The sequence below is a fragment of the Mustela nivalis genome, assembly GCF_964662115.1.
Source record: "Mustela nivalis genome assembly, chromosome: 10".
NCBI classification, from domain to species: domain Eukaryota; kingdom Metazoa; phylum Chordata; class Mammalia; order Carnivora; family Mustelidae; genus Mustela; species Mustela nivalis.
In genome coordinates this window covers 74,784,913-74,810,200 of record NC_139029.1, presented here as the reverse complement: position 1 = coordinate 74,810,200, position 25,288 = coordinate 74,784,913, and the positions used below count along the sequence as shown (strand labels likewise).

The 25,288-nt window shown below is 33.7% G+C and overlaps 1 protein-coding gene across 26 annotated transcripts in view; it reads left to right on the top strand.

The window, feature by feature from the left end:
- The window catches only part of ZNF644 (zinc finger protein 644), a 102,048-nt gene extending 77,525 nt beyond the window's left edge, over window positions 1–24,523 (top strand). For 11 of the 26 annotated variants that reach the window (XM_082688638.1, XM_082688639.1, XM_082688648.1 and 8 more), the window contains 4 exons: window positions 1,483–4,520; window positions 4,700–5,305; window positions 21,904–22,006; window positions 22,830–24,523. In XM_082688638.1, the coding sequence (XP_082544764.1) occupies window positions 1,483–4,520; window positions 4,700–5,305; window positions 21,904–22,006; window positions 22,830–23,022 (3,940 nt within the window). In that variant the 3' untranslated portion in view covers window positions 23,023–24,523. Of the gene's footprint in view, window positions 1–1,482; window positions 4,521–4,699; window positions 5,306–7,232; window positions 7,356–19,805; window positions 19,876–21,903; window positions 22,007–22,829 lie in introns of all 26 variants that reach the window. The other 15 variants (XM_082688653.1, XM_082688652.1, XM_082688655.1 and 12 more) reach the window with 3 other exon arrangements.
- Window positions 24,524–25,288: the final 765 nt, after the last annotated feature.

Below are 25,288 nucleotides of genomic sequence, written 5' to 3'. Positions count from 1 at the left end.
TGTTGTCCACTTCAGATTTGTGAGATCGTTCCTATTTGAACATTTTACTTTTTCTATGTAATTTCATGAGAAATGTCAGGAATGGGTAATAGTTATAGCATTAAGGTTTGCTTTTCTTTTCATTGACATTTGCACACTCTTCCCTAACACATGTTTATGTGCTGCCCATTTTTAACTTCTGTGTATGTGATGTAGAGACTCCTGCTGGGTGCTGCATTAGCACCATTTTGGGGTGATATCATTGAATATGATCTTATTGGACGTCTATTTTTATTACTATGGAAGTTTGCCAATCTCAAAACAGAATTCTGAGGCCTAGGAGGGGCAGAAAAATTGTTGGTATAAATAATAATGCCAAAGACAGATATTTGTTGTATTTGTTTGTAATAGTTGTTGTATTGAAGAGCACATCTTGTGGAAAGAGTAAGCTCATACTTAGAAGAGCTTATTCTAAATTGTGAAATAAGAAAGTAATTATAAATAATTATTTTATTCTTTAACTAGACTTAATGTTTTACAGAGCATGTATTTAGTACCATGAAAGATACTAGAAATAATGAACTGTATTGAAAATATTTTAATTTCTAAATATCAATTAAGTTCCTCCTGTCTTAAAATAGTGTTATTTATTATACAAATTAAAAATACTGTGAGGGGAAAAATGGGAGACTATTCTTTATCAGAGAGCAGGAACCTCCTCTGTCTTGTTTACTGTTGGTATTCCCAATAATAAAGCAGTGCCTGGCATGTGGTAAGGGCTCAGTAAATACTTGGAGAATGAATAAACTGTACTTGCCACCTGTACAAAAGGAAAAGTAGTACAGAGTTTTACCCAGCACTTCAGATAGTTCATACCTAGGGTTGCCAAACAGCAGGTTCTTTAAATTGTACTTGAGGATTATTGAACATTTTGAAGGCTTTGCTGTCATTGCTGGGTCAAGAAGTCAGAACTGTGATGGAATTTGCGTTATTTGAATGGGGTGTCTACATTTCATAGGAAGAAAACTGTTTTTCCTCTTGCATACTTTGGCTTTGATTTTGCAGTTGTCTTTTTTATTCATTCAACATGGTAGTGCTTTATTCACCAAATACTGCCTAAGCACCTGTGCCGTACACTGCGCTAGATTTTAGAGCTATGAGAGGGACTGTGTACAGTATCTGCCCTCGAAGAGCTTACATTCTTCCAAGGAGACAGGCAATTCCAGTATAATTTGGCCAATTCTAATGTTGCTGTTCCCTAGACATTTTGTAGATATGCAATATAGGGTTGCTGTTGCTTAGCATAAGAAAAAAATTAACCTTTGAGATACTTTTAAAGTCTTTCACATTTTTTAAGTGTTTCTTCATTCTTAGAAAATTATTAGGATCTTGTTATAAGCGGTAGAGTTACACTAATAAAAATATGTGCTTTGAACTCTCCATACATTCTAATAGAATTTTTTCTTTCATGCAAATCTAAATTTTTTTTCTTCCATTTTCTAGACTAAATGTGTTAAATGGGCTTGCCAACAATATGGATGATGTGAAGATAAACACCGATATTACTGGTGCTAAAGAAGAACTCCTAGATAACAACAGTTTTATCTCAGACAAAGAAAGTGGAGTTCATAAACCAAAAGATTGTCAAACATCCTTTCAGATAAATAATACGCTCACTCTGCCTGAAGAACTGTCAAAGGACAAATCTGAAAAAGCCTTAAGTGGAGGCCAGTCTACTCTGTTTATACATGCTGGTGCTCCTACTGTTTCTAGTGAAAATTTTATCTTGCCTAAAGGAGCTGCTGTTAATGGACCAGTTTTACACTCCTCCTTAGCTAAGACTTCCAATATGAATAAAGGCAGCGTTTCATTAACCACTGGACAACCTGTGGATCAGCCAACAACAGAATCTTGTTCAACTTTGAAGGTGGCACCTGATCTTCAACTATCTACACCACAGAAAGCAAGTCAACACCAAGTTTTATTTTTGTTATCAGATGTAGCACATGCTAAAAATCCAACCCATTCCATTAAAAAACTACCTACCTCTGCTTCCGTTGGTTGTGACATTCAGAATTCAGTAGGGAGTAGTATAAAGTCAGAGAGCACTTTAATAAGTCAAGTAGAGGTGGGTGAGGATAGTGATGATTTATTGGTAAAAGATGATTGTGTCGATACATTGACAGGAATTTCCTCAGGTACAGATGAATTTAGGTCAGAAAATGACACAAACTGGGATCCCCAAAAAGAGTTCATTCAGTTTCTTATGACTAATGAAGACACAGTGGATAAAGCTCCAGTTCACTCTAAAGTAGGTCTAGAGAAAAAGAGAAAGCGAAAAATGGATGTAAGCAAGATTACTCGTTATACTGAGGATTGCTTTAGTGATTCTAATTGTATACCCAATAAGTCAAAAATGCTAGAGGTAGACTTTCTGGAACAGAATGAAGAACTACAAGCAATAGACTCACAGAAATATGCATTATCAAAAGTGAAGCCTGAATCAACTGATGAAGACTTGGAATCTGTGGATGCTTTTCAGCATCTAATTTATAACCCAGATAAGTGTGGAGAAGACAGTTCACCTGTTCATAGTAGCACTTTTCTTTCAAATACCTTAAAAAAGAAATGTGAAGAAAGTGATTCCGAGTCACCTGCTACTTTCAGCACTGAAGAGCCATCGTTCTACCCCTGTACAAAGTGCAATGTGAATTTTAGGGAGAAAAAGCACCTCCACAGGCATATGATGTATCATTTAGATGGGAATAGCCATTTTCGCCATCTTAATGTCCCAAGGCCATATGCTTGTAGAGAATGTGGACGGACATTTCGAGATCGTAACTCACTTCTAAAGCATATGATTATTCACCAAGAAAGAAGACAGAAGTTGATGGAGGAAATTCGTGAATTGAAAGAACTTCAGGATGAAGGAAGAAGTGCACGATTACAGTGCCCACAGTGTGTGTTTGGTACCAATTGCCCTAAGACATTTGTGCAGCATGCTAAAACCCATGAAAAAGATAAAAGGTACTACTGTTGTGAAGAGTGTAACTTCATGGCAGTGACAGAAAATGAATTAGAATGCCATCGAGGCATTGCCCATGGAGCAGTGGTAAAATGCCCTATCGTCAGTTCTGATGTAGCCCAGAGAAAAACGCAAAAAAAGACTTTCATGAAAGATTCTATTATAGGATCATCCAAAAAATCAGCCACCTACATATGTAAGATGTGTCCTTTTACTACTTCAGCCAGAAGTATTTTAAAAAAACACATGGAGTACTTGCATTCATCATCATGCATTGATTCATTTGGTAGTCCTCTTGGACTTGATAAAAGAAAAAGTGACATTCTCGAAGAACCTATCGATATTGATAGCACTAAACCATTAATTAAACAGCAGTCAACCACATTTCCAAAGAACTCTGCTTTAAAACAAGATGTAAAGCGAACATTTGGATCATCCTCACAATCAAGTAATTTTTCCAAATTCCATAAGAGACCACACAGGATACAAAAAGCTCGGAAAAGCATTGCCCAGTCAGGTGTAAACGTGTGCAATCAAAACAATTCTCACAAGACTGTTATGATTAAAAGCAGCACTGACCAAAAACCGAAGTATTTCCATCAAGCAGCAAAAGAAAAATCTAATGCCAAGGCAAACAGCAACTATTTATATAGACACAAATATGAAAACTACAGGATGATCAAAAAATCAGGTGAATCATATCCTCTACATTTCAAAAAAGAAGAGCCCAGTTCATTAAATTCTTTACATCTGTTCTCATCATCAGGTAATTCTCACAACAATAGTTTCATTTCAGACCCTCAAAATTCTGACACCAAAAGGCCGGAAAGCTTCAAAGAACATAGGCGTGTAGCTGTAAAGAGAGTAGTTAAGGAGTCTAAGAAGGAAAGTTCTGTTGGAGGAGAAGACTTGGATAGCTATCCAGATTTCTTACATAAAATGACTGTTGTTGTTCTGCAAAAACTTAATTCCGCTGAAAAGAAAGATAGCTATGAAACAGAAGATGAAAGTTCCTGGGATAATGTTGAGCTAGGTGACTACACTACACAGGCTATAGAAGATGAAACCTATAATGATATTAATCAAGAACATGTAAACTTATTCCCGCTGTTTAAAAGCAAGGTGGAAGGTCAAGAGCCTGGAGAAAATGCTACCCTTAGTTATGATCAAAATGATGGCTTTTATTTTGAATATTATGAAGATGCTGGAACTAATAATTTTTTGCATGACATACATGATCCTCAGCATTTAGAAAATGCGGAAACTTCATTGTCAAAGCATAGTTCTGTTTTTCACTGGACTGATTTGTCTCTTGAGAAGAAATCATGTCCTTACTGCCCAGCAACATTTGAAACAGGTGTTGGATTGTCAAATCATGTCCGAGGACATCTTCACAGAGCTGGACTAAGCTATGAAGCCCGACATGTTGTATCACCAGAACAAATAGCCACAAGTGACAAAATGCAACATTTCAAAAGAACTGGCACAGGGACACCTGTTAAGCGAGTTAGAAAAGGTAAGTTTCCATGTGGATAATATGGGTTAATATGTGTGTATTCAAGTTCAAAGGATTCGAACGTTTTGCTCAAATCTGGTCTTTTTAGAATCATCTAATTTTGTATTTCAGAATTAATTGGCTTTACGATGATCACTTTATAAAAGATTCTGATGTTACTCTTAAAAAATTTTTTTTAGCTATAGAGAAGTCTGAAACCACTTCTGAACACACTTGTCAGCTCTGTGGTGGTTGGTTTGATACTAAAATTGGATTATCGAATCATGTTAGAGGCCATCTGAAAAGACTTGGAAAGACCAAATGGGATGCTCACAAATCTCCAATCTGTGTTTTGAATGAGATGATGCAGAATGAAGAAAAATATGAAAAGATCTTGAAAGCATTGAACAGTCGTCGTATTATTCCCAGACCATTTGTAGCTCAAAAATTTGCATCAAGTGATGACTTTCTGTCTCAAAATGTTATACCTCTTGAAGCATACCGTAATGGCCTAAAGACTGAAGCTTTATCAGTGTCTGCATCAGAAGAAGAAGGGCTGAGTTTCTTAAATGAATACGATGAAACAAAACCAGAACTGCCCAGTGGAAAAAAGAATCAGTCTCTTACACTGATAGAACTGCTTAAAAATAAAAGGATGGGAGAAGAAAGGAATTCTGCTATTTCTCCTCAAAAAATTCATAATCAAACTGCAAGGAAGAGATTTGTTCAGAAGTGTGTTCTTCCATTAAGTGAAGACAGTCCATTGATGTATCAGCCACAAAGGATGGATTTGACTATGCACTCAGGTAAGAGGATGCCTATGACTGTCGTATAGAATTTAAACACAATTTATTATGCTTACATGTATGGAATATTTGTAGAAAATACTTTCTTAGAATCCTTTTACTTAAGCTGCTTTTTTTGCAGAGCAGAGATTGGTTATACTGTCATTTCTATATAAGTCATCAGTTGATGCTCATCAGCACTGAATTCTCTGTGCCTCATTTCTTGGTCAGAATGTAAGGTGAGAACAAAAACAAATAAAAAGCTGATCTGTAAAAATAAAATTTGCTATGGCTGGGGGATGGTCCTATGGATGGGAGGTCGACGTTGTTCAAAAAGCGTAGCGTTACTGAAATGGTGTACCTGTCCTATATATGCCAGTGCTCCAAGGTGATAATGCGTTGTAAAAGCTGTTGGTTTTCCTTCTGCTCAAACAAATAAACAAACAATCAAAAAATAGACTCTTTAAACTGAATGGATTGGTGTCTGTTGTGTGTTGTGATTAACCCGAAGAAACGTCTCCCTCTCCAATTCCTCATTATATTGTGGGATAGTTTGGTTTTGGAGAACTGTTGTGAGTATAAAGCATTTGTTTGGGGTTTTAGATTTTACAGTGGTGGTCTAAAGGAATAGAACAGATGGTTTAGGTTAGTGCTTGTGCACCATTAGTTTTTCCTTTTCAAAAGAATAATTTGTGTGTGCCAGCAAGTGATGTAGCAGGTAAAATAGAAAATTGTATGTGTTCTTGCTAAGTCTGGCTTATACTTTTAGACTAGAAAAATTTTAAGTGTCTTTGTAGGTTTCTTTTGGAGGTTAAAAATGTTGAAAATGAACTTAGATGGTCTTATAACTTAGCCCTGAGTTGAATGTGTCTAAGGTAAAAGTAACTGGTCAATGGATTAATAATGAATATAATTATGGTAATGTTGATTTGCTTGCTCTGGCAGACATTGGGATAGCCCAGATATTTGTATGCAGTTTTGATTTAAGGAAAGATTACCTTGTGTTATAAGTGGTCTGCAAAACTATCTTGTATGGGTTTGTGGTTAATAGGGTTCTTTCTTTTGTATGAAGTGAGTCTTTCAAAGTCAAATCTTCAACCTTTTTGAGAAGGAGAAAATGTAAGGAAGGTGTGTTAGCTGTGTTGACTAAGGTGTGGTACACTTAAGAGATGGAAAGTGTATTTGTGGCTGATTATCATAGTTACTGTTGAAGAAACCAACTGAAAGGTGTTGGGGGAGTGAGGATTGTCTTTGAAGTTAGGAGTTTCTTATTGTTTCAACATGTTTTCTTTCCTGTGATGACTAAGATGTTAGCTTGTTGATCATTTATTTAGCACAAAGATTTTAGCAAAAAACTTCAAATCATTAACTTTCATTATTGATTGCGCATTCAGAGTAATGAACATAAAATGCCCTGAATAAAATGTTGTGTCTAACAGCTGCTCAATGGTGTGTTTTACCACCTTTTCTCCCAGCCTTCATCAGAAAGCCTAATTTAGTATTGAGCCTTTTACGGCTTTGTGGGTAAAACACTTTAATTACCACTTTGTCAACTAGACTTTTTAATTCTTTTTATTGGTAATGTTGTAAGCTTTGAAACTTCTCAACTGAACTGTGCTCTTCAAATCATAGGATTGTATTTTAGGTTTAGGAAATGATCTGCGTAACACAGAAATCTGCAAGAAAGTGATAATAGGTGTTAAATCCAGAGGAGCTCAGAGGTTCATGGCACTCCTCTTCCACATTTCCAAAGAGCATGGGTTGGCTCTAAATACTAACAACAAACTAATCATAGTTAACTTAATTCCCCCTCCTTATTTTAAGTTAAGCTAATTCAATGAACGTTTTTAAAACCATCCTTATTGTGGTACTTTTCTTCACGCTTTTAGCTAAGAAAATTTCACTTTTTGAAGTGAGAACTGGATTATAGTTTTCTTTTGAATGATAGGTATGCCTGTGAAGCTTAGAACATGTGTGCATTGCAATACGACGTTTACAAGTGCTGTTAGCCTGTCCAACCACTTACGCGCTTATGCACGAAAGAAGAGTGCTGGACTTTTGACTGGTACAGGTATGTTTGAACAGATAACACAGCAAGTCTGCTTGGTACAGTACACTTTTTTTCTCACCAGACTGGTGCTAGTTCAGATGATATTTATAGCTTTCTTTGGTAAGCACAGTTGAGACTGAATATACATTAAATTTCAGCAACTTGTAAACTGTTAGATATAGTTTTAAGGAAGTTATCCTTTTTCATTAGGCTCTTATCGACTTGATTTAGGGGAAAAGAAAACCAACAGAGGTGTGAAACTTTTGAGTCTACAGAACTCCCATTGATTTTTAAATTATACAATTTTTGATTTTTAAAATTTATTTTTGTTAGTGGATTCCAGTAAGGCACCTCTCTTTGGTAAAATAGATTGTAGTTCTAGCTTGAGAAAATGCTTTATTAGGAAAGGAAATTATTGTGAAATTTCAAATATGTAGGTTAATTAGAAAACTAAGCAAAACTTAAGGAATTTTCATTAGTTTATAGATGAGGTCTTTAAAGAGACAAGCCTTAATAATGGCCCATGTTGACAACTGAATAGATTTTTCTTTTAGTGCTCCTAAACGATGTTTAGGATTAATAAATACAGCCAAGCACATAAATGTTAACATGCACATTTCTGTGTTATTTTTGGTTGGTTAGCCCAACCTTGCAGATAACCTCTTCATATTGCTAGCCTGTGAAGAATTTCATTAACTTACTCACATGTAATACTGCTTCTTACCCTACAAAATGCCTTGCTCTTTTCATTTGTAGCCTTTCAAGCTACCCTGCTTTAGCAAATCCCATTTTGCTCACGTCTTAAAATATACCCTCTTTCCTAAATATATCCACATAAATCCTTTTGACTAAAATTCTCCTTCCAATCTCTTTATTTCTCTTGCTCTTTGAGATCACTGCCTTCTGCTTTCTTCTAGTTGTTGTTTTCCCAACTTTTTCGTTCTTCCTCATGTCTTTCTATGGCTTATATCCAATATGTTCTTGCTACCAAAGAAACACTTGTATTCATACTAATGTCTTTCTTTCTTCTGCTTCTTTGCTTTATCCTTTGACTTGATATACAAATGACCAGGGATGACCATTGACTGTATTAAAAAGGATAGAGTGAGTTTTACTTTACTGGATTATAACCTCTTACTATGAAATTTTAGTTTTTGTGAGATTACACCTACCTTCATCAGCCTTGGAAGGTGATTGCTGACATTAGAAGCAGGGAGGCAGTAAAAATAAAAGACTGTGGAAACAGAAATTCATCATTGTTATAATAATCACTAACTTTTATCGAACATTTACTATGTGTCAGGCACTGTGCTGTGCAATTTTCATGCGTAATATATAGCTTCACAACCACCGTATGAGATGTGGGTACAATAATTTTACAGGACACTGGGGCTTAGAGAACTTAAGCAAGTTACCCAAACTTATGTAGTTATTAATAGCAAAGTTGAAAAATCAAGGCTTTCTTACCCTAGACCTCTGTTTGTAATCACTATTGTCTGCCATGTATAGAACATAAGTAATTGGAAATCCTAAAATGAAGTTCATTTTAAGGTGGGGAGCATTCTGCTGAAGACTGAATAAATAAGAGTCTTAGAAAGAACAGGGACCCAAGAAACAGGCCTGGAGTAGATTTTAGAGGACTTGAGAGAAATGTTTCAGTCTGACTATTCAGACAGATGATTGCAAATACTCAATGAGGTACATCTCTCCAGTACAGATTTTGTATGCCATTAAAAAATGGCTTTACCTCATCTGAAAATCTTTCAAAATGTAGGATTAATTATTTATAAATAACTGAGCATAACCCTCCACTGACCAAGGGTGCATTCTCAAAAATACTTTATTATCTAAAAAATGTCATTATTAAAGGAAAAAAGTAATATAGGATGAATGGGGATATATTTCTTTGGGCATCAAGAAAAAAAGAGGATATTACTTTTTTAAAAAGATTTTATTTATTTATTTGACAAACAGAGATCACAAATAGGCAGAGAGGCAGTCAGAGAGAGAGGGAGAAGCAGGCTTCTCGCTGAGCAGAGACACCCACCCCCCCACCCCCCACCCCCGATGCGGGACTTAACTCCAGGACCCTGAGATCATGACCTGAGCCAAAGGTAAAGGCTTTAACCCACTGAGCCACTCAGGCACCCTGAGGATACTAGTTTTTAAAGAACTTTAATATTAACCAAAATGTCAGAAGTATTAGAAAATATAAATTGTGCATTTGGCAGTCCTAAGGCAAAGAGAAAGGAAATGAAAACCTGAAGAAAGTCTAAGATGGTATTTTTCACAGCGCACACCTACTTTTAAGAAAAACTTTAAAATGCATGCGACCCCCCCTTTTTTTAAGAAATTCTGATACTTTCCTCTTGATTTTTGAAAGCTTCTTGACCAGTAGAGCTACATGGAATATGTATTTGCTACTTACTTATGCCTACTAAGAAGTTTTTTTTTTTATCAGCTTTAGTGACATTTTTCATTTTCTAAGTGGGAAAATGTTCCCAGTTCCCAAGTGGGAACATTGTATTTTATATTTATAAATTCCACGTGCCTATTTTCTTTCCCTGTATCAGTTTCATGGTTTAAGTCAGTGGTCCCAACCTTTAGTTTCTGGAGAGTTCCACTGGATTGTTATAAGGGATTCATCAATTCATATAACTAGCAAGCATTATTTTTCAAGAATATATTGATGATGTTTTAATGAAAGAAATACAAAATTGTGTTTAAAAACCTTACCTTAATCCAAGTAGATTATAAAGCTGAAACAATGTAAGAAAATATGTAGGACTAAAGCCTCCATAAGAATGTCTGGTACTTAATTCAAGTAGTCTTCATTCATGTGGATGTGGCCTCCTCTTGAAGAAAAAGCTTAGGTATCCCTAGAGTAAATGCTAGCAGTCTGCAGTCTTCGGTCTGGTCTGCATGGTTATCTAGGATAGAACAAATCCATAAGCCGCCTCTTCTATGGGAACTAGCAGTCTGTTGAGGGAGGTAAATATTCTACCTAGCCTGGATAGACCAAAAAGGATGCTCCTCTGCTTCCCCAAATAGCTATTTACTTGAGAACTCACATAATTCTGATGTGATAGTTTTCAATCTTTTTTGGGTCATTGACCTCTTTGAGAATTATGAAAGCTGTGGGCCCCATCCCAGAAACATGTACTTATTCAGCCACAGATAAAAAGTTTTCTGTACACAAGTTTTGTATCTCTTGAAGATTATCATCTGTAGACCCTTCTTCCTCTGGTGGAGAGCTGAGAAAGAGGAGATGACAAAAGAAAAATGAAGTAGAAAGGACACAGAACTAGGTATCAGGAACCCTAAGAAATCCCTTTTTTTTTTTTTAATGAGTTAGAAAATACTTAAAATGCCAGAACTGTGTAACATCATAATTAATTTATATGGTCACAAATATAAATTAAAATATAATATGCTTCATAATTTTAGTAAAAGGACATGATGAGTAATAAAGTAAGAAAGCTTAGAATTGAAGACATGGAAGGGTAGCCATACTTGGGACAGGGTTAAACTGTCAAAAAAGAATAGACTTCATTTTGCCCAGAACTGATCCAATTTATAATCCATAGAGCAGGTTCAAATAATTTATATAATAATCCGTGCAATTGTGGATAATCATTTATGAAGCATTTTTTTAAACTTTTTTAAAAATTGATTTTTTTTGTCTAAAGAGAACACTTGCCAAAGGGTTTACTTTATTGTAAATTCAAGGCATACTTCTAAATAGGAATTTATTACAGTTAAGATAGACTACACTCTTAGTAAAATTATTTTTCAGGTTTTGTTCTCTTTAGATTAACTGCTCATGTAAATTTTTTCTGGTTCATTTTTTCTACAATGTAATAAGAACATTACATAATTTTCATTAAGAATCAGAAATTTTATGTAGCTTTTATTAAATGCTTTTAGACTTTTAATTTTACTATTGACATTTTTGTTTAATATTTAAATTAAATGATATCCTTTTTATACTGGCAGTATTAAAAGCATTACTAAGTTATTAATAGAGTGACTGTACACACTGGGTTAGCTCTGTTGTTCCAACCAAGTAATTGAAAAGTACCTCTTTTCATAAGTGTCTGGGATTGGACAATAAATTATATGATCACCTTGTTATTAAAGTTTCTAAAATATTAAAAATTATTTAAGGCAGAGTATATTCTATCAATGCCATTAAAAAGAACCAAAAAAGAAAAATATTTTGAGATCAAAGTAAGAGTGAATTCTAACAGGTAAAGAGAAGGAAATAATTGAAGTCTGAGTAGGTTGTTGTGAAAGGAAATATATCAGTAAGGTAAATGCATGTTTGCACTATGCTTTCCTGTGGTACAGAGCCATGTTATCTCTTGGAAAGAAGAAAGAGTAACAGTGGTGTTCAGCACTTTTATTGGAGCTCCATTTTTACATCTGTACATACAAACCCATATTAATACACATACTCATTTGTTCATTCATTATTCACCCGAATTGAATGTGATGTACTCTGATATTTCTATTTTATTCTTTTTCATTAAAAATAATGCTAGTCATGACCCAGTAAATTGATTTACTACCTACTAAGAAGTTACTATCCACAGGTTGAAAACACTCCCCTTAAGTAACTTTTTCTCTTAGGGACTAGTACTGACCAGAATCAACAATAGTAACATTTAAGAAATCACAGTACTACTTCTATGGCAACAAGTAATTTTTCTTTACTCTTTGTATTCAAATGTTTATCTGTAGATCATATTTTTAAAATAAAATGCTGGCCTCCAATATTTAAAGTAAATTGGAGATTTCTAGTTACTTAAAATTAATGCAAGAAAAACTTTTTTTTTTTTCTTTTTAAGAAGGGGTGGGGCAGAGGGAAAGGGAAAGAGAGAAGGCCAAGTAGGTTGCACATGTCCAACGCAGAGCCCAACACAGGGATTGATCCCACAACCCTGAGATGATGATCAGAGCCAAAACCAAAAGTTGAATACTTAACTGACTCAGCCACCCAGGTGCCCCTGAAAACATTTTTATATGCAAATATATTTGGGGGAAGGGCTTCATTTCATTACCTTCAGAATACTTCCATGACATTTTAGAAGTAATGCAGGATTATTGCTATTCTACACCAATAGACTCACCACCATCATAATTAATAAACAACTTCCAATGAGAAAAAGAGAACTTAAAAATTGATACTAGAAAGTCTTTCAGTCAATACCACCAGTGCAATATATCTACATTCTTTTTTTAGTAAAGTCAGTGTTTTATTTTTCATACCATCCACTTTTAAGTGGATTAGTAGATTGTGTGTTACTTAATAGGGTCTTTTGACTGTTTTCAGCTTTAATATAATTGGCCATAGAGGCCTACAACAAGTGCTAATGAATGTGTAACACAGTGCCAGGTGCTGAGTGCGTGGATAAGTCACCAGAAAGTAATTCTTCTATTGTGGGAAGTGCTATAGGAACACTTTTCTCCTGTGGTGGAAAGGAAAAAATAGTATTGTGAAAGCTCAAGATGGCATTAAATTATTTGACTTTTTGTGAGTATCTCTGCAATTTTTTAAAAAATTATTATATTGCATCACGAGGAAATTGAATGTTTTTGTAGTGATTCATTCCACCAGAAAGAGTAGTAGAAACAGAACATTTTTTTATCTTATGATGATCAAACTTTAAAGGAGCAAACTAGCTTTTAGTTAAAGCAGATACCTTTGTAATTACTCTAGACTAGGCTATATGGAGGATACAGGAGAAGTATGAAAACATGTCCCTGTTATCAGAGAACTTAGGAGAGCATATGGGCAACACATATAAAACTATCAAAATTAGAGCTATGCAAGATAATATACAAGTGAATGGAAGTAAAGTACATGTGCTGTAGGAGATAAAGGTGTTTATTTTACTTTAGGCTTTTTGAGGGGAGCTGGGAATTAAGTTGTGTTCTTTTTTCCTGCTCTCACAATTTGTCTCATTTTTAAATAGAGCCTTCAAAAAGAAGGAAAAAGGAAAAGTAGTTCATGTTGCTATGTTTCTTGTCATTATGTTTAAAGTGAGAAATTAAAACTGGTAGTCAGAAAATTTTCATTCTTTAAACAAAATTTTTCGTTACTATATCGTATACCAGGACAGTGCTAGCTCTGAGACTGTAAAGACCCTATACTTGAGCTGCATAAACATACTCATGATCCTGGGGGATAAGTACAACTGCACTAACATGGACAACTTGATAAGGTTTCAACTAGACCCTAGACTTGATGGATGAGTAGTTTTAGGAGGAAGAGATGAAATAGAACATTCTAGGTAGAGCGAAGGACATAGCTTAGGCACAAAGGGATGAAATTTTGAGTTCAGGAGGTGCTGGAAGATTGAATTACAGGTATTTGGGAACATAGTAATGAAAGAAAGGTGGGGTTGACGCTTTTGAATCCTTGCTAAAAATTTTAGGAAGTCATGGAAGGATTTTTTAAAATAGGGGAATAATGTGGTCAAACTTGTATTTTAAAGTTATCCCTGATAAAGTGGACAATAGGTTTCTGTATTTTCTTGGCTCTAACTTACCTCTGGAGTACTGTTCCTCATTAAAAGTGCATGTCTCTATATATTTGCACAATAACATACCATCATTAAACATTAGCACATTGAATTGTTCAAGTAGAATAAATTTTCCAGGTATTCAAAGACTAGTGTCACACTTAATTTTATCCTAACCATTTTGATGATGTTTCTAAAATGTTCTTATTTCTGCCTTATGAAACTGTAGACTGACTATAATTTAATCATTTGGTAAATAAGAGTCACCCTTATGTTTTATAATACCAGCAAGAAATGCACTGTTTTCCCACAATACTAAAAATTGATTGTCTGATTTATTCACTAATTCAACAAGCAATTTTTTCAGTTCCTGCTTGGTTTATGCATTGCGCTAGTAAGTACTGCAGAGATAAATTGGATCTTATAGTACAAGCACATTATACATAACTGTAATACAGGATAAATTTTAAGGGCCATTGGAGAGGTACACCTCTCCTCATGATACACCGTGGAAGTTCAGAGGAGGAGGGAAGGTACTTTTAGCTGGACCAGGACCCGGCAAGGCTTTTGGAAGTAACATTTGATTTGGACCCTGAGGATATCTAATTGAAATGGAAATAGGCATCAGGGTAGGGAAGAAGCTTACCTATAGGAGGGAGCAACTTGGGACAGTGGGAAGTTTATTGAAAATATGAGGAAGTAGGAGGTAGAGATGGACGGATAAAGGATATAGAATGCTAATCTCTGGTGATGGAATTAACTTTTGTAGTAAGGAAAAAGTGAAGTTTTGTGGGGGCTTGGGGGATTTTTTGTTCGTTTTTGTTTTTAAGAATTTGAGAAAAGTTAAAGGATTTGCTGGGGAGGTGGAGAAATTGTAGGTGAGGTCATTTTAGGAGTCCTGAAGCAGGACAATGACTATAAATGTAAAGGAAAGGTAATATTATGGAAGTAGGTAAGAATTCGGCAGATTAGTTAAAGGTGGAAGAATAAGAGGACAGAGATAGAGATGACTCAGATTTTAAATCATGTTGCTGGGAAGATGGTTATACCAGGCAGTATAGTTAATGAATCTGCTACCTTGGTGTTTCTAAGCAAAGGGTAGACTTCATTGCTTATCCAGCAATAGGTTATCATCTAGCTATTCACTGTAACAGAGCAAATAACCACACTTATTCAGTCACTAAATTTGTATTTTGGAGAGTGGAACCCTGAAGAGTTTTGTACCATTGTAGCCCAAAATATTTACATTTTATGATACCTGCTTTTGATGTCATTAGTTATAAATTTGAGAACTCTATTTGGTTAATAATCTTTTTTTACTAACCACTTGTTTTTCATAAAAATCTTAACTAGTCCCCTACCATTCTTGTTCATTCTGTTACAATTTCTGAGTTTTGCTTTTTATATCTTGTTTGATTTTTTTTAACAATTGTATTAACCTAGATTTTTATATATTTGGATTTTTTAACATGTCTAATACCTTTATATCCTTTGTTATAATGTTTTGTGTTTGCTGTGATTTCTATTCTAACATGAATTTTTTAATGCTGTTTATAATCTGGATTAAGATATAATTATACCTTACAAGTAACAAGGCATGTTCTGGTCATTAAATGACTTTATGGAAATAATAAAACAATACACGGACTTTCTTTTGGAGGTAAGGGCAAGAGGATGACTTGATGGAGGCTATTGTTCCCTCATGTATCTAAGAAGTGGAAAAATAGTATTCACTCTTTCTTTGTTGTGTCTGGAATTTGAGGAATAAGTTTAATTTTTGCTGTGCATTGTTTAGAATAAATATTTAGTTGTGGCCTTAGCTGGAAGTTAACTCAAAGCAGAAGGGACCTGGTCAGTACCATGTTTGATTATAGTTTGGGTTTTGGCTGGAATGTGTAAACTTCAAAATTATTTAAAAAAAAAAAATCAAATCTATTGGGATTTGTGCATTCGTGACCTTTAGATATACCGTTATAATTATTGTGCGCCCTATATAACTTGGACATGTTTATAGTAAAGATAATTTATGGCAATATTAAAGTAATGTGGTTTCATTACCTAATTTTATAATCAGAAACATGTATTTAATTACTCCTACTAAATATAAAATGATTTATTTTGAAAATACTGAGGCTTTTAGGGGTCAAGGGAGTGTGATTATATACAAATAATTCTAAACAAAAGTTTTATAACAGATTAGTTATATATTTTAATGTTTATTCCAATTTTAGATGTGTCTTAGTTTTGGAAGAGTGGTTGATATTGGTAAGTGCATATTTTGCTTTAGTAAAACAGCATGCAAGTCCAACCCACTTAAGGAATTTTAAATGTTTTTTTCCTAACCTCTTACCACAGAGAAATAATAAATTTGCTATCCTTATTAACTCTTAACTGACCAGTAAACAACTTGTAGCCAGGATATTGTTAGCTTTTAGCTTTTGACAAGCTGGAAAAACTAGTCCGCTTGCAGTTTCTTTGTTTATAAAAATCTGTGTTGAAGTATACTTACCTTTAGCTTTTTCCTTCACCTAAGGGACGGTTGCTCAGAATATTCTTCTACAAACATCCCCCCTACTTTGAAATAGCAGAGACTTCTACAAATTGAATGTACTTTTTTCTCCCAAGTGGACCTAAGCTTAAATAAAGGCTACCTTCATTTGCATGAACTTATTCTCTGAACCAAGGATAGAAGGCTATTCCTACCCTTAATATAATCCTTAATATGTAGGGCAAACTCAAGCTACCTGCCTCTTCTAGATTAATACTTTAAGCAATAAACCTCATACTTAAAGCAAAGGAAATCTGCTTTTCACATATTTTGCATTCTGTCCTCTTCTAGGTAGAATGTTAAATCATGCAGGACCTAATTAACTTTGCCATGATTGCTCTGTGATTCTGTGTTAGTTATACTTTTAGTTACTGAGATTGGAAACTCTAAAAATTGATGAAAGTAACATATAGGATCCTGGAAAAAATATCCAATTTTGGAGTGAAACTATCAAGAGAAAATGATGGTGGAAATGTACTTCTGAGGTTGCTAATTGTATATCTATCTATATGCTTAATTTTGATTGGAAGGGGAACATTGCTTTTCATGACAATAAACCCCTTAAACTGCTTTATATGTATCTTGGGAATAATGACTGGTTTGATTATGGCAGTATACCTAGAAACAAAAAATTGGTATAGGGAGTAGGAAAGTCCTTTCCATTTTAATGGGCTATAGAGAGTGGGATTTAATGATTTTTCTCTTAATAGCTATTTTTTTTAATGAGCCAAGAGATTAAGAGGTGGAGCTGAGGGGCTGCCTTTCTCATTTAGAGTGGTAGGTACTCAGATCTGGCTACGTAATATGCAGGATCCAGTGCAAAATGAAGATGTAACGTCTCATGTTAAAAAACTATTAAGAATTTGAAGACCGCATACGACAACAGTGTTTACCAAGTATGGGATCCTATGTGACTGCACAAGTCATATACCCATGAAGTCTTATAGGCACTTTTTGCCAAGAGAAGAGCGTACACTGAAGAAATAAGAATTTGGCTTCCTCCCTCCCCCATCCCTATTTTATACAAGGTAACATGTTTCTTCTCCCATCCCCCCAAAAGCAATGTTCCTTTTTCGGTTGGGGCTGAGGGAAAAAAAATGCTCTTTGCACAATTCTTTATATGATTGGGACTTACGAACTTTGAAGGATTAATGATAGCAACTAGAACTGAATTTATTTATCATCTCAAATTTGTGTGCACCTTGGGACATATGCATTCTTCTCCTAACTTTTGCATTGCCGTTACTTACCCCACTACCAGTATGTTAATGGTGGTGGTGGAATGATGTCTTACATGCTTCCATCTTTTTATTCCTACCGTCTTCTTGAATGAGTTCTTAGCTGTTGTTGCTGCCTACCATCTTACACAGGCCAACTAGATGAAGACGACCTTTCCTATCCTCTAGTAGAGCTATACCATACCTCTTATTTTGGATGTATATAACCTGGCCATTGTATGAATTTTCACTTTACTCCAGAGATGCCAAAAACCAGTTAGGAACAAAACAAATGAGATGGAACTTTCCATTGTAAGGGAGGATGACTGCAAATAAAAATATTTTGGAGGTAAATGTCAACTTAGTTATGATGTGCTTCTTTACCACACTGAAGCTTCAGATGTTCCTAAGAAAAAAATTCTTGTATTTGGAGGTCATTTGTGTAGTGAACTAAAAAGAAAATGAAATTCAAACAGATGTATGTAATGGGAAGAAAGGTGGAAAGGTCAAAAGGACTTATTGTTGGAGCCCAAAGTAAATTCTTTTTCTTCTAGGTATAAAACTAAATAAGGCTCAGAAAACAAACTGGAATTTGTATCTCTTGTGTTACTCATTGATTTGCTTTTAACTGATTTAGTTTAGTGCTTTAGACACATTTGTTGTTGTTGTTGTTGTTGTTGTTGCTTTTGCTGTTGTTGTATTTTGTAGCATAGCAGTATGGTGTTCTTTTTGAGCGTTCATAAGTCTACTGTATTTCTCTTTCATTCCTATTTGATCAAACAGCTGTTTTACTGAAAGGAAAGGTATACTCTAAAACTTTGCATATAGCCTTACAGGATAATTTATTCTCCTTACAAGTAAAATACTCTCAGTAGGAAATCAGATCCTTTATAAATCAGATAACTGCAAAGATGTTTTCAACAGTCTTCTAGTTAAAATTGATCACTTTTCTGCCCCCCCCATAGGTGCCATAGGACGGTTTGAATGATTTTGTTCCTTTCTAAAACTCAAGGAGAAGAAAATCAAGATTCTAAAACCAGTCTAGTATTTTGTGTAAATTTTAAGTATAGAAACATTGGTAGATTTAAAATATTTTGGAAGAGATAAAAAAGTGTGCATGTTTTTACTTTTTGACACTAACAAATAAAATCCTGTTATAAAGAAAGACTTTATATAAAGTTATGTATTTGGCAGATTATTAATATAAACAACTTTGTTAAACCTTTGGCTATTTATCACAAATATTGATAAGCCCCATTATACTAAAACTGAATGGGTTAGTGTTCTGTTTTTAATGTTCTAGTGACTCCTGGTGCAGGCCAGAATAAAACTGCTTTTCCCTTTAGATACAATAAAAATTGTTGAATGAGAACATTTGTATAATATGTTTGTGCATCATCTTTTTCATTTAGTGGAACATTTTGTGTAAATCATCTTTTTCGTGTAGAAAATACCATATGGATGTCCCTTTGTGTGCATATTAACATTAAATACTCATTTTTTTGCAGATTTTTCTAAAATGTTTGGGCAGTAATGCAGGGGTGAAGTTTGGATGTTGGTATTAGAAAAAACTATTCTTATAAAATGTATTCATGTTTTACCATCTAAAATAAATAAGTGATGTTTCAGGGGATAAGAAATTTTAAAATGATCATGGAGATATCGAGACACCAAGGTGTTTAGGTGTAAACTACCAGAGGTCCCAAGTTTTTCATATCCTTACTTTATGGACAAACTTCCAAGGATGCCCAATGCATGTGGTTCTCTAAACTTACTTGGAATCCTGGGTAATGGAGATTCTCAATCATATACTGGCAGAGTTCTCCTACTTTCCAAAGTCATACTTTCAAATATTAAATTACTATGAAAGCCTAAGAGATTGTCATTTAAAATTTAGATCTGATCATTCATAAAAGCTCAGTTTCTAGAGTCCATACAACATCAAAAGTCAAAAATTTCTTTTTCCTGTATTAAAGTCAAAAACATTTCTATATCTCAAATGTCCATTTCCATTTTTAAAAAATTATAGCATCTAAATATAACTGACAAAACATTCTATTGCCTACTTGCCCATCACCCTCTGCCCTTTTCCCTCAATTTGCTTTACACATTTAACATTAGCATTCTGTGAACAGATTTTTAAAGGATTGTTATAATGCATTCTGTTTGTATCCTACAGTAATTTATTTACATTTTAAAAGGAATTTGAATACACTGTGGCAATTTTGACAACCAGCAAGCTCATCAAAGTAAGATTCTCCCTATAATCTCATGATAAACCAAATGCTTATTCTGTTCCACATAACAAAGACAGGGATTGTGTGTGGTTTACCTTTTAGATAGGGAAAGAATAGCTGACGGCTAATAGCACTTAACCCATTGAGTTCCCTAAACTCTTTACTTCTAGTGTTATCAATTGCTCTATGCTTTAAAATCCACTTAAATTCAGATTGCTTACCAGTGCAACTAGGAAACTGAAGGTACTAATTACAAAGTACTTGATACCTCACTCTTCCTACTGGTTGTAAAGAACTTAGTTTCCACATTCGTAGACTGATCAATGAAGAATTTCTATGTGACTGTTAGCAACATACTCATTTAAACAAATGACCCACAGGTGTTTTGCAGGAATGCTACCTATATTGCATAGTGGCAGAACAAATTTCCATTCATATGCTGTCTAAATGTCAAAGGTTAAAAATTTGGGTTTTCCTTTGTTTTTTACACCAGAAATATTTGTTGAGTTTCTATGTGCCAGGGTCTTGATTGAAATAATTAATAATTTGTAAGATTTTTCTATTCCAGATTTTGGTTGTTTAGCTTTGAATTAGCCATTCTTAACTTGATTTCCTGCAGTTCTTTACTTACTAGATTCTTCTTCTGAGCATAAGCAAGGGAATACTCTGGGCCCAAGCAGGATTTTATTTTTAAAGAGGCAGGTGACAAGAAGCAGAAACCAGCGGCTTGAATGAGATTTATCTAGGCTTCTCATGGTTTTTAATTTTCTATATGACATTTCTGTTAGCATTGCCACTTGACTACTGTAAGGAACTGTGTTTACTGGTTTTGTAATAGTAGCATCTATTCTTTTGGAATCTGGACTTGGAACAACTCATTTCACAGAATCCTTGAATAGCCAGTTCCTATTCTCTCTTTCCTAGAATTTCCAGGGGATTTCATGTGACAGGTTAACAGAAGAAAAACCATTTGTGTAACTCTTCTGTTACATTTGTTTCCCTCCCCCTTGGATCCCTAGAGAAAAACTCTTACCTTCTCTTCCTGCTAATTGACCAGCAGCACCCTGGAATATTGTCATCCCTTTGTCCAAAGGAATGGTGTAGTTATATTCAAAGACCAATAAAATGTTATGTCCTATCATTCCTACTTATTAAAAAAAATACCTTTTTTCCCTCTATTAAATTACATTTTTTAGAATACGTGATTGAAGGAGAAGTCAAGTAATAGAAAAATTTCAAGAACAGCACAAAATTTTGATCCACTTTTAATATAAAAATCTTTTTTCCCCCTTTAATCACATTTTAAAAATAAGTTGTAGGAGAAAATGTAAAATTATTTTAAAAATGTAAAGAATAATTAGCATTACGTTTCCAGTCCATTTGTAAATTTATGTGAGATAATCTGGATTTTCATTTATTTCTTAATAAAATAAAACATTATTGTACATGCAATACAGGTTGAGTTTTAAAAAAATGAGAGTTGAGCTTTTTTTGCCCTTCCAAATGTTGGGCCAGCATATAATTTTAAGAGCTATTTGATATATATTTGCTATAAAATTGATTTCTCATTGACTTTTTATTATGTTGATGATTCTTTACTAAGTTTTCAAAACATGTGAGACCTACTTAATGGAATGGTAATCAGATGGAAACTTAATTTAATGATCTTAAATAAAAGGTTGAAATTTTCCTGGAAATAAGGAAGAGTAATTAGATATGAAAATAACATACTTATAATCATAAGAGGAAAGATTATCATTGTGATAATTGGCCAATTTAGTAATTTAGAGTTTAGTTACATTCTCTCAGTTCTAGTTCGGTATATGATAAAGCATTATTTGAAAAGTAGTGCAGGAAGAATGCATACAGATAATATTACTGTTGTTAAAGACCCAGCTGCAAGTTTAGTGCATGCTTCAGGGAATACAGATGAATATAGACTTTTTCTAACTTGGTTTAGATGGTCTGACCTCTCTAGAAGTATGTATTTCTATTTTAGAATATATATGAAATGCTAAGTCTTTCTCTTCCCTTTTTTAGCCTTAGATTGTAAACAAAAGAAATCAAGGTCAAGATCTGGAAGCAAGAAGAAGATGCTGTCATTACCTCATGGTGCTGACGAGGTTTACATTCTCCGATGCAGGTATGTGCTTATGTTGCTGTATCTGCTCAGTTTCTTCAGATTTTGCTTTGAGACATATTAGGGATTTTTAATTTGTGGCAGAAGGTGCATTCTCAGCTATCAAGTTATAAATGAAGTTTTGAAGACGGGCTTAAAATCTTACTTAGCTCATAATACACTGTATTTCACAACGGATGAATAAATTTTTTATATTATATCGGAACTTTGATGATACTCTGATTTATGAAAGGAGCTTTTTTTGTTGTGATGTTTTTATTTATTTGCTTTGCTTTCGTATTTATGTACTTTAATTTGGTTTGATTTTTTTTTTTTTAATTTGTCTTGCGTTTCTACTTCTTGGGAATTCATTTCTCTCCACTCATACTTCTAAGTGTAGCTATACAAACTTATTCCCATAAGTATAGCTATACAAACTTATTCCCACCTTTTTCTTTACTCATCCTCATGCAGTTTAAAGAATTCTGAGTTGGGGAAGGGTCATTTGGAAAGAATGGTACATTTTGGTATTATAGTTGTTTTAAATGTATTGAGTTGTATAGGTATTAAGATGTTTATATTAATTTCAATTTAATAATAATAGTTCTACCTATACAAATATTACTACAGGTAATATAGCTGTTAAGCATATGAATTGGCAGTTTTATATTGTATTAAATAATTTTGACTTTATATGTATTTAAGAACTTTTGTTAAGTAGTACAGTTTGATAATATCTCCAAGATATAGTGAAGCCTACTTCTTATGTATATGGATTTTATGTGAATTGGTTTTAAATAAAGGGAATTGGTCATGTTAAGAGAACTGTTATCAACTTCTTCTATAGGTTTTGTGGCCTAGTCTTTCGTGGACCATTGTCTGTTCAGGAAGACTGGATTAAGCACTTACAACGACACATTGTAAACGCTAATCTTCCACGGACTGGAGCTGGCATGGTGGAAGTCACGTCACTACTTAAAAAGCCTGCCTCCATTACAGAAACTTCATTTTCTCTACTAATGGCAGAAGCAGCTTCATAGAACAAGGAAACCTTTTAAATAGCAAATTTAAATTGGATGTAAATTTGAAATTCTTTGTCTTTTTTTTTTAAAGCCACGTTAAATTATCCATTTATAAATACTAAAGCAGGAAAATGGGGAAAAGTGAATTACAGTGACATCAGAGCAAACTGAGTACTTCAAACAGTAAGTAGTCTATATATTTTATATAGGATGGAGGATGTGTTTTTAAGATTTACTAAGTTTTGTCAGTTAACTGTGTTCACTCAATGAAAGATCAGTACATGTAAGCAGTCATTAGTAAACTGTTACACATGGATAACTTAAAGACAGACTTAATTGGAAAATTACATTTTCTTCAGTGTTACCGGAATCAAGGTTCTGTTTATTCCCCACAAGACTTGCATTGAAAAATAAGATATTATATTTTGTTTGTATGTATTTAGTGTTTTGTATAATACCAGGAACCGCTAAACTAAATTTACTCAACTTAGGGCATTAAATATCATGTACTTCATAGTTTGAGACTGTTCACTCAAATAGGGCAGAGTACTATTCTATCTAGATGTGTAAGTGTTTTTTTAAAATCACATGGAACGGTTTTTTTTATACTAAAAAGTGGAGGGAGATTTGTTTAAACAAGTATTTCTAAAAGAAATATGTACATAGTCCTGGAAATTATTTGTGGTAAGGAAATATTCTTTACTCCAGTTGCATTTCTCAGACAATAAAGTGGTGCATCCATGCTACCTCCTACTTTGTCAACAAAGATGCTATTTACCCTTTACATTTTTGTATCATAATAGATTTAAAAATCTAATGTTCTTTATTGCAAGACATCCTTTTGTTAACAGATTTGTTTCTTTTTAATGTTTTACCTAAACTTTGACATGCTTACAGGACAGGTTTGCCTCTTACTTTATTTAACATTGTAGAAATGTAATTAATAAACAATGCTCACTACACAACTTAGAATAGGCTTTCTCATTTATATTCCAAATTTGATCAGTTAGCAAAACTTAATACACCAATTGAAATATTTCTACATATGATGAGAATGTTTACAATTTAAATTTTAGAACTTGTTTTGGATGTGATTATATGTACGAAAATCGTGTAACACTATGCTCATGCTAAGAATCGACATAACGGAATTACTGAAATAAATGTGCTGTGAGGAATGGAAAATATGGTGCAGATGTCTTGGTCATGATAAATTGTGATTCTTTTAAACTCTTTCCAAAAACAAAATATTTCTTTTAATCTGCAGTCAGATTCCTTTACAAATAACAGTTTTTGTATGCAAGCACCATTTCATTTTATTTCATGTAGTATGGCTAATACTATAGTTGAAATAAGGATATGCATTGATAATTTTCTTCATATGTAAATAAAGTTTAAAACAGTTAAAATAAGGAGTATTTTGGTAGAGTATATACATACCTCACTGCCAGTGAAATTGCTTTCCTATGGTATATCTCCTTACCAGAAAAATCTCTAAATAAAAAAGACTTAAAGAAAATTATAATGTCTATATTGTGAAGCATTTCTTACTTTTATCACTGGTGGAAATAGTCCACTTGAGGTTGTGTTTTATTTTAAATTGTTTATACTTAGCAGGTTACTTTATTTGTATACCTTATAAAGGAAATTAGGAAGTTGGATTAGATGGATCACTCTTATTAACCAAGGGTCTCCGGATCTCTGGGGTACTAGATAAGGGAAAAGTACTTCTAAGTTACTTTTATATTTTGAAATGCCTTAATGCAAACTGTATTTCTCTATAAATATGAAACTAATTAAAATTTCAGATTTCTTTACTTCAAACTAAAATTATACAAAGTTTGTATATACTAGTTGTCTCCTACAGAGCATGTTTTATTCATAGTTATAAATGAATATATTTTTTAAATTGGAAGAATTATTTACATAGCAGGTAGAGTTCAGAAATTTTTTAAAAATTACAGTTTTGGGAGGGAAAGACTAGCAGTCACTATAACCCCTTTCAGCTCTAATCTTTATAATTCTGTGATTTTTATTAAGCAGACGATCAAGATGTAAGAATACAGGTAGAATATATAGTTTGATCACAGATTTTATAAGCAAATCTATATTAAATTTTTTATGTTAAGCTATTTAAAACAAGAATTTCTTTTTCTGTATGTGAGAAGAAGTAAATGGAATAATTCAGATTAAAAACAGTAAACTTAGAGGGATTCCTAGAAAGTAAAGTAAAAAACACTTTTCATGGTAAAGATATTTGGGTTTCAAAATTTTAATTCTTTTG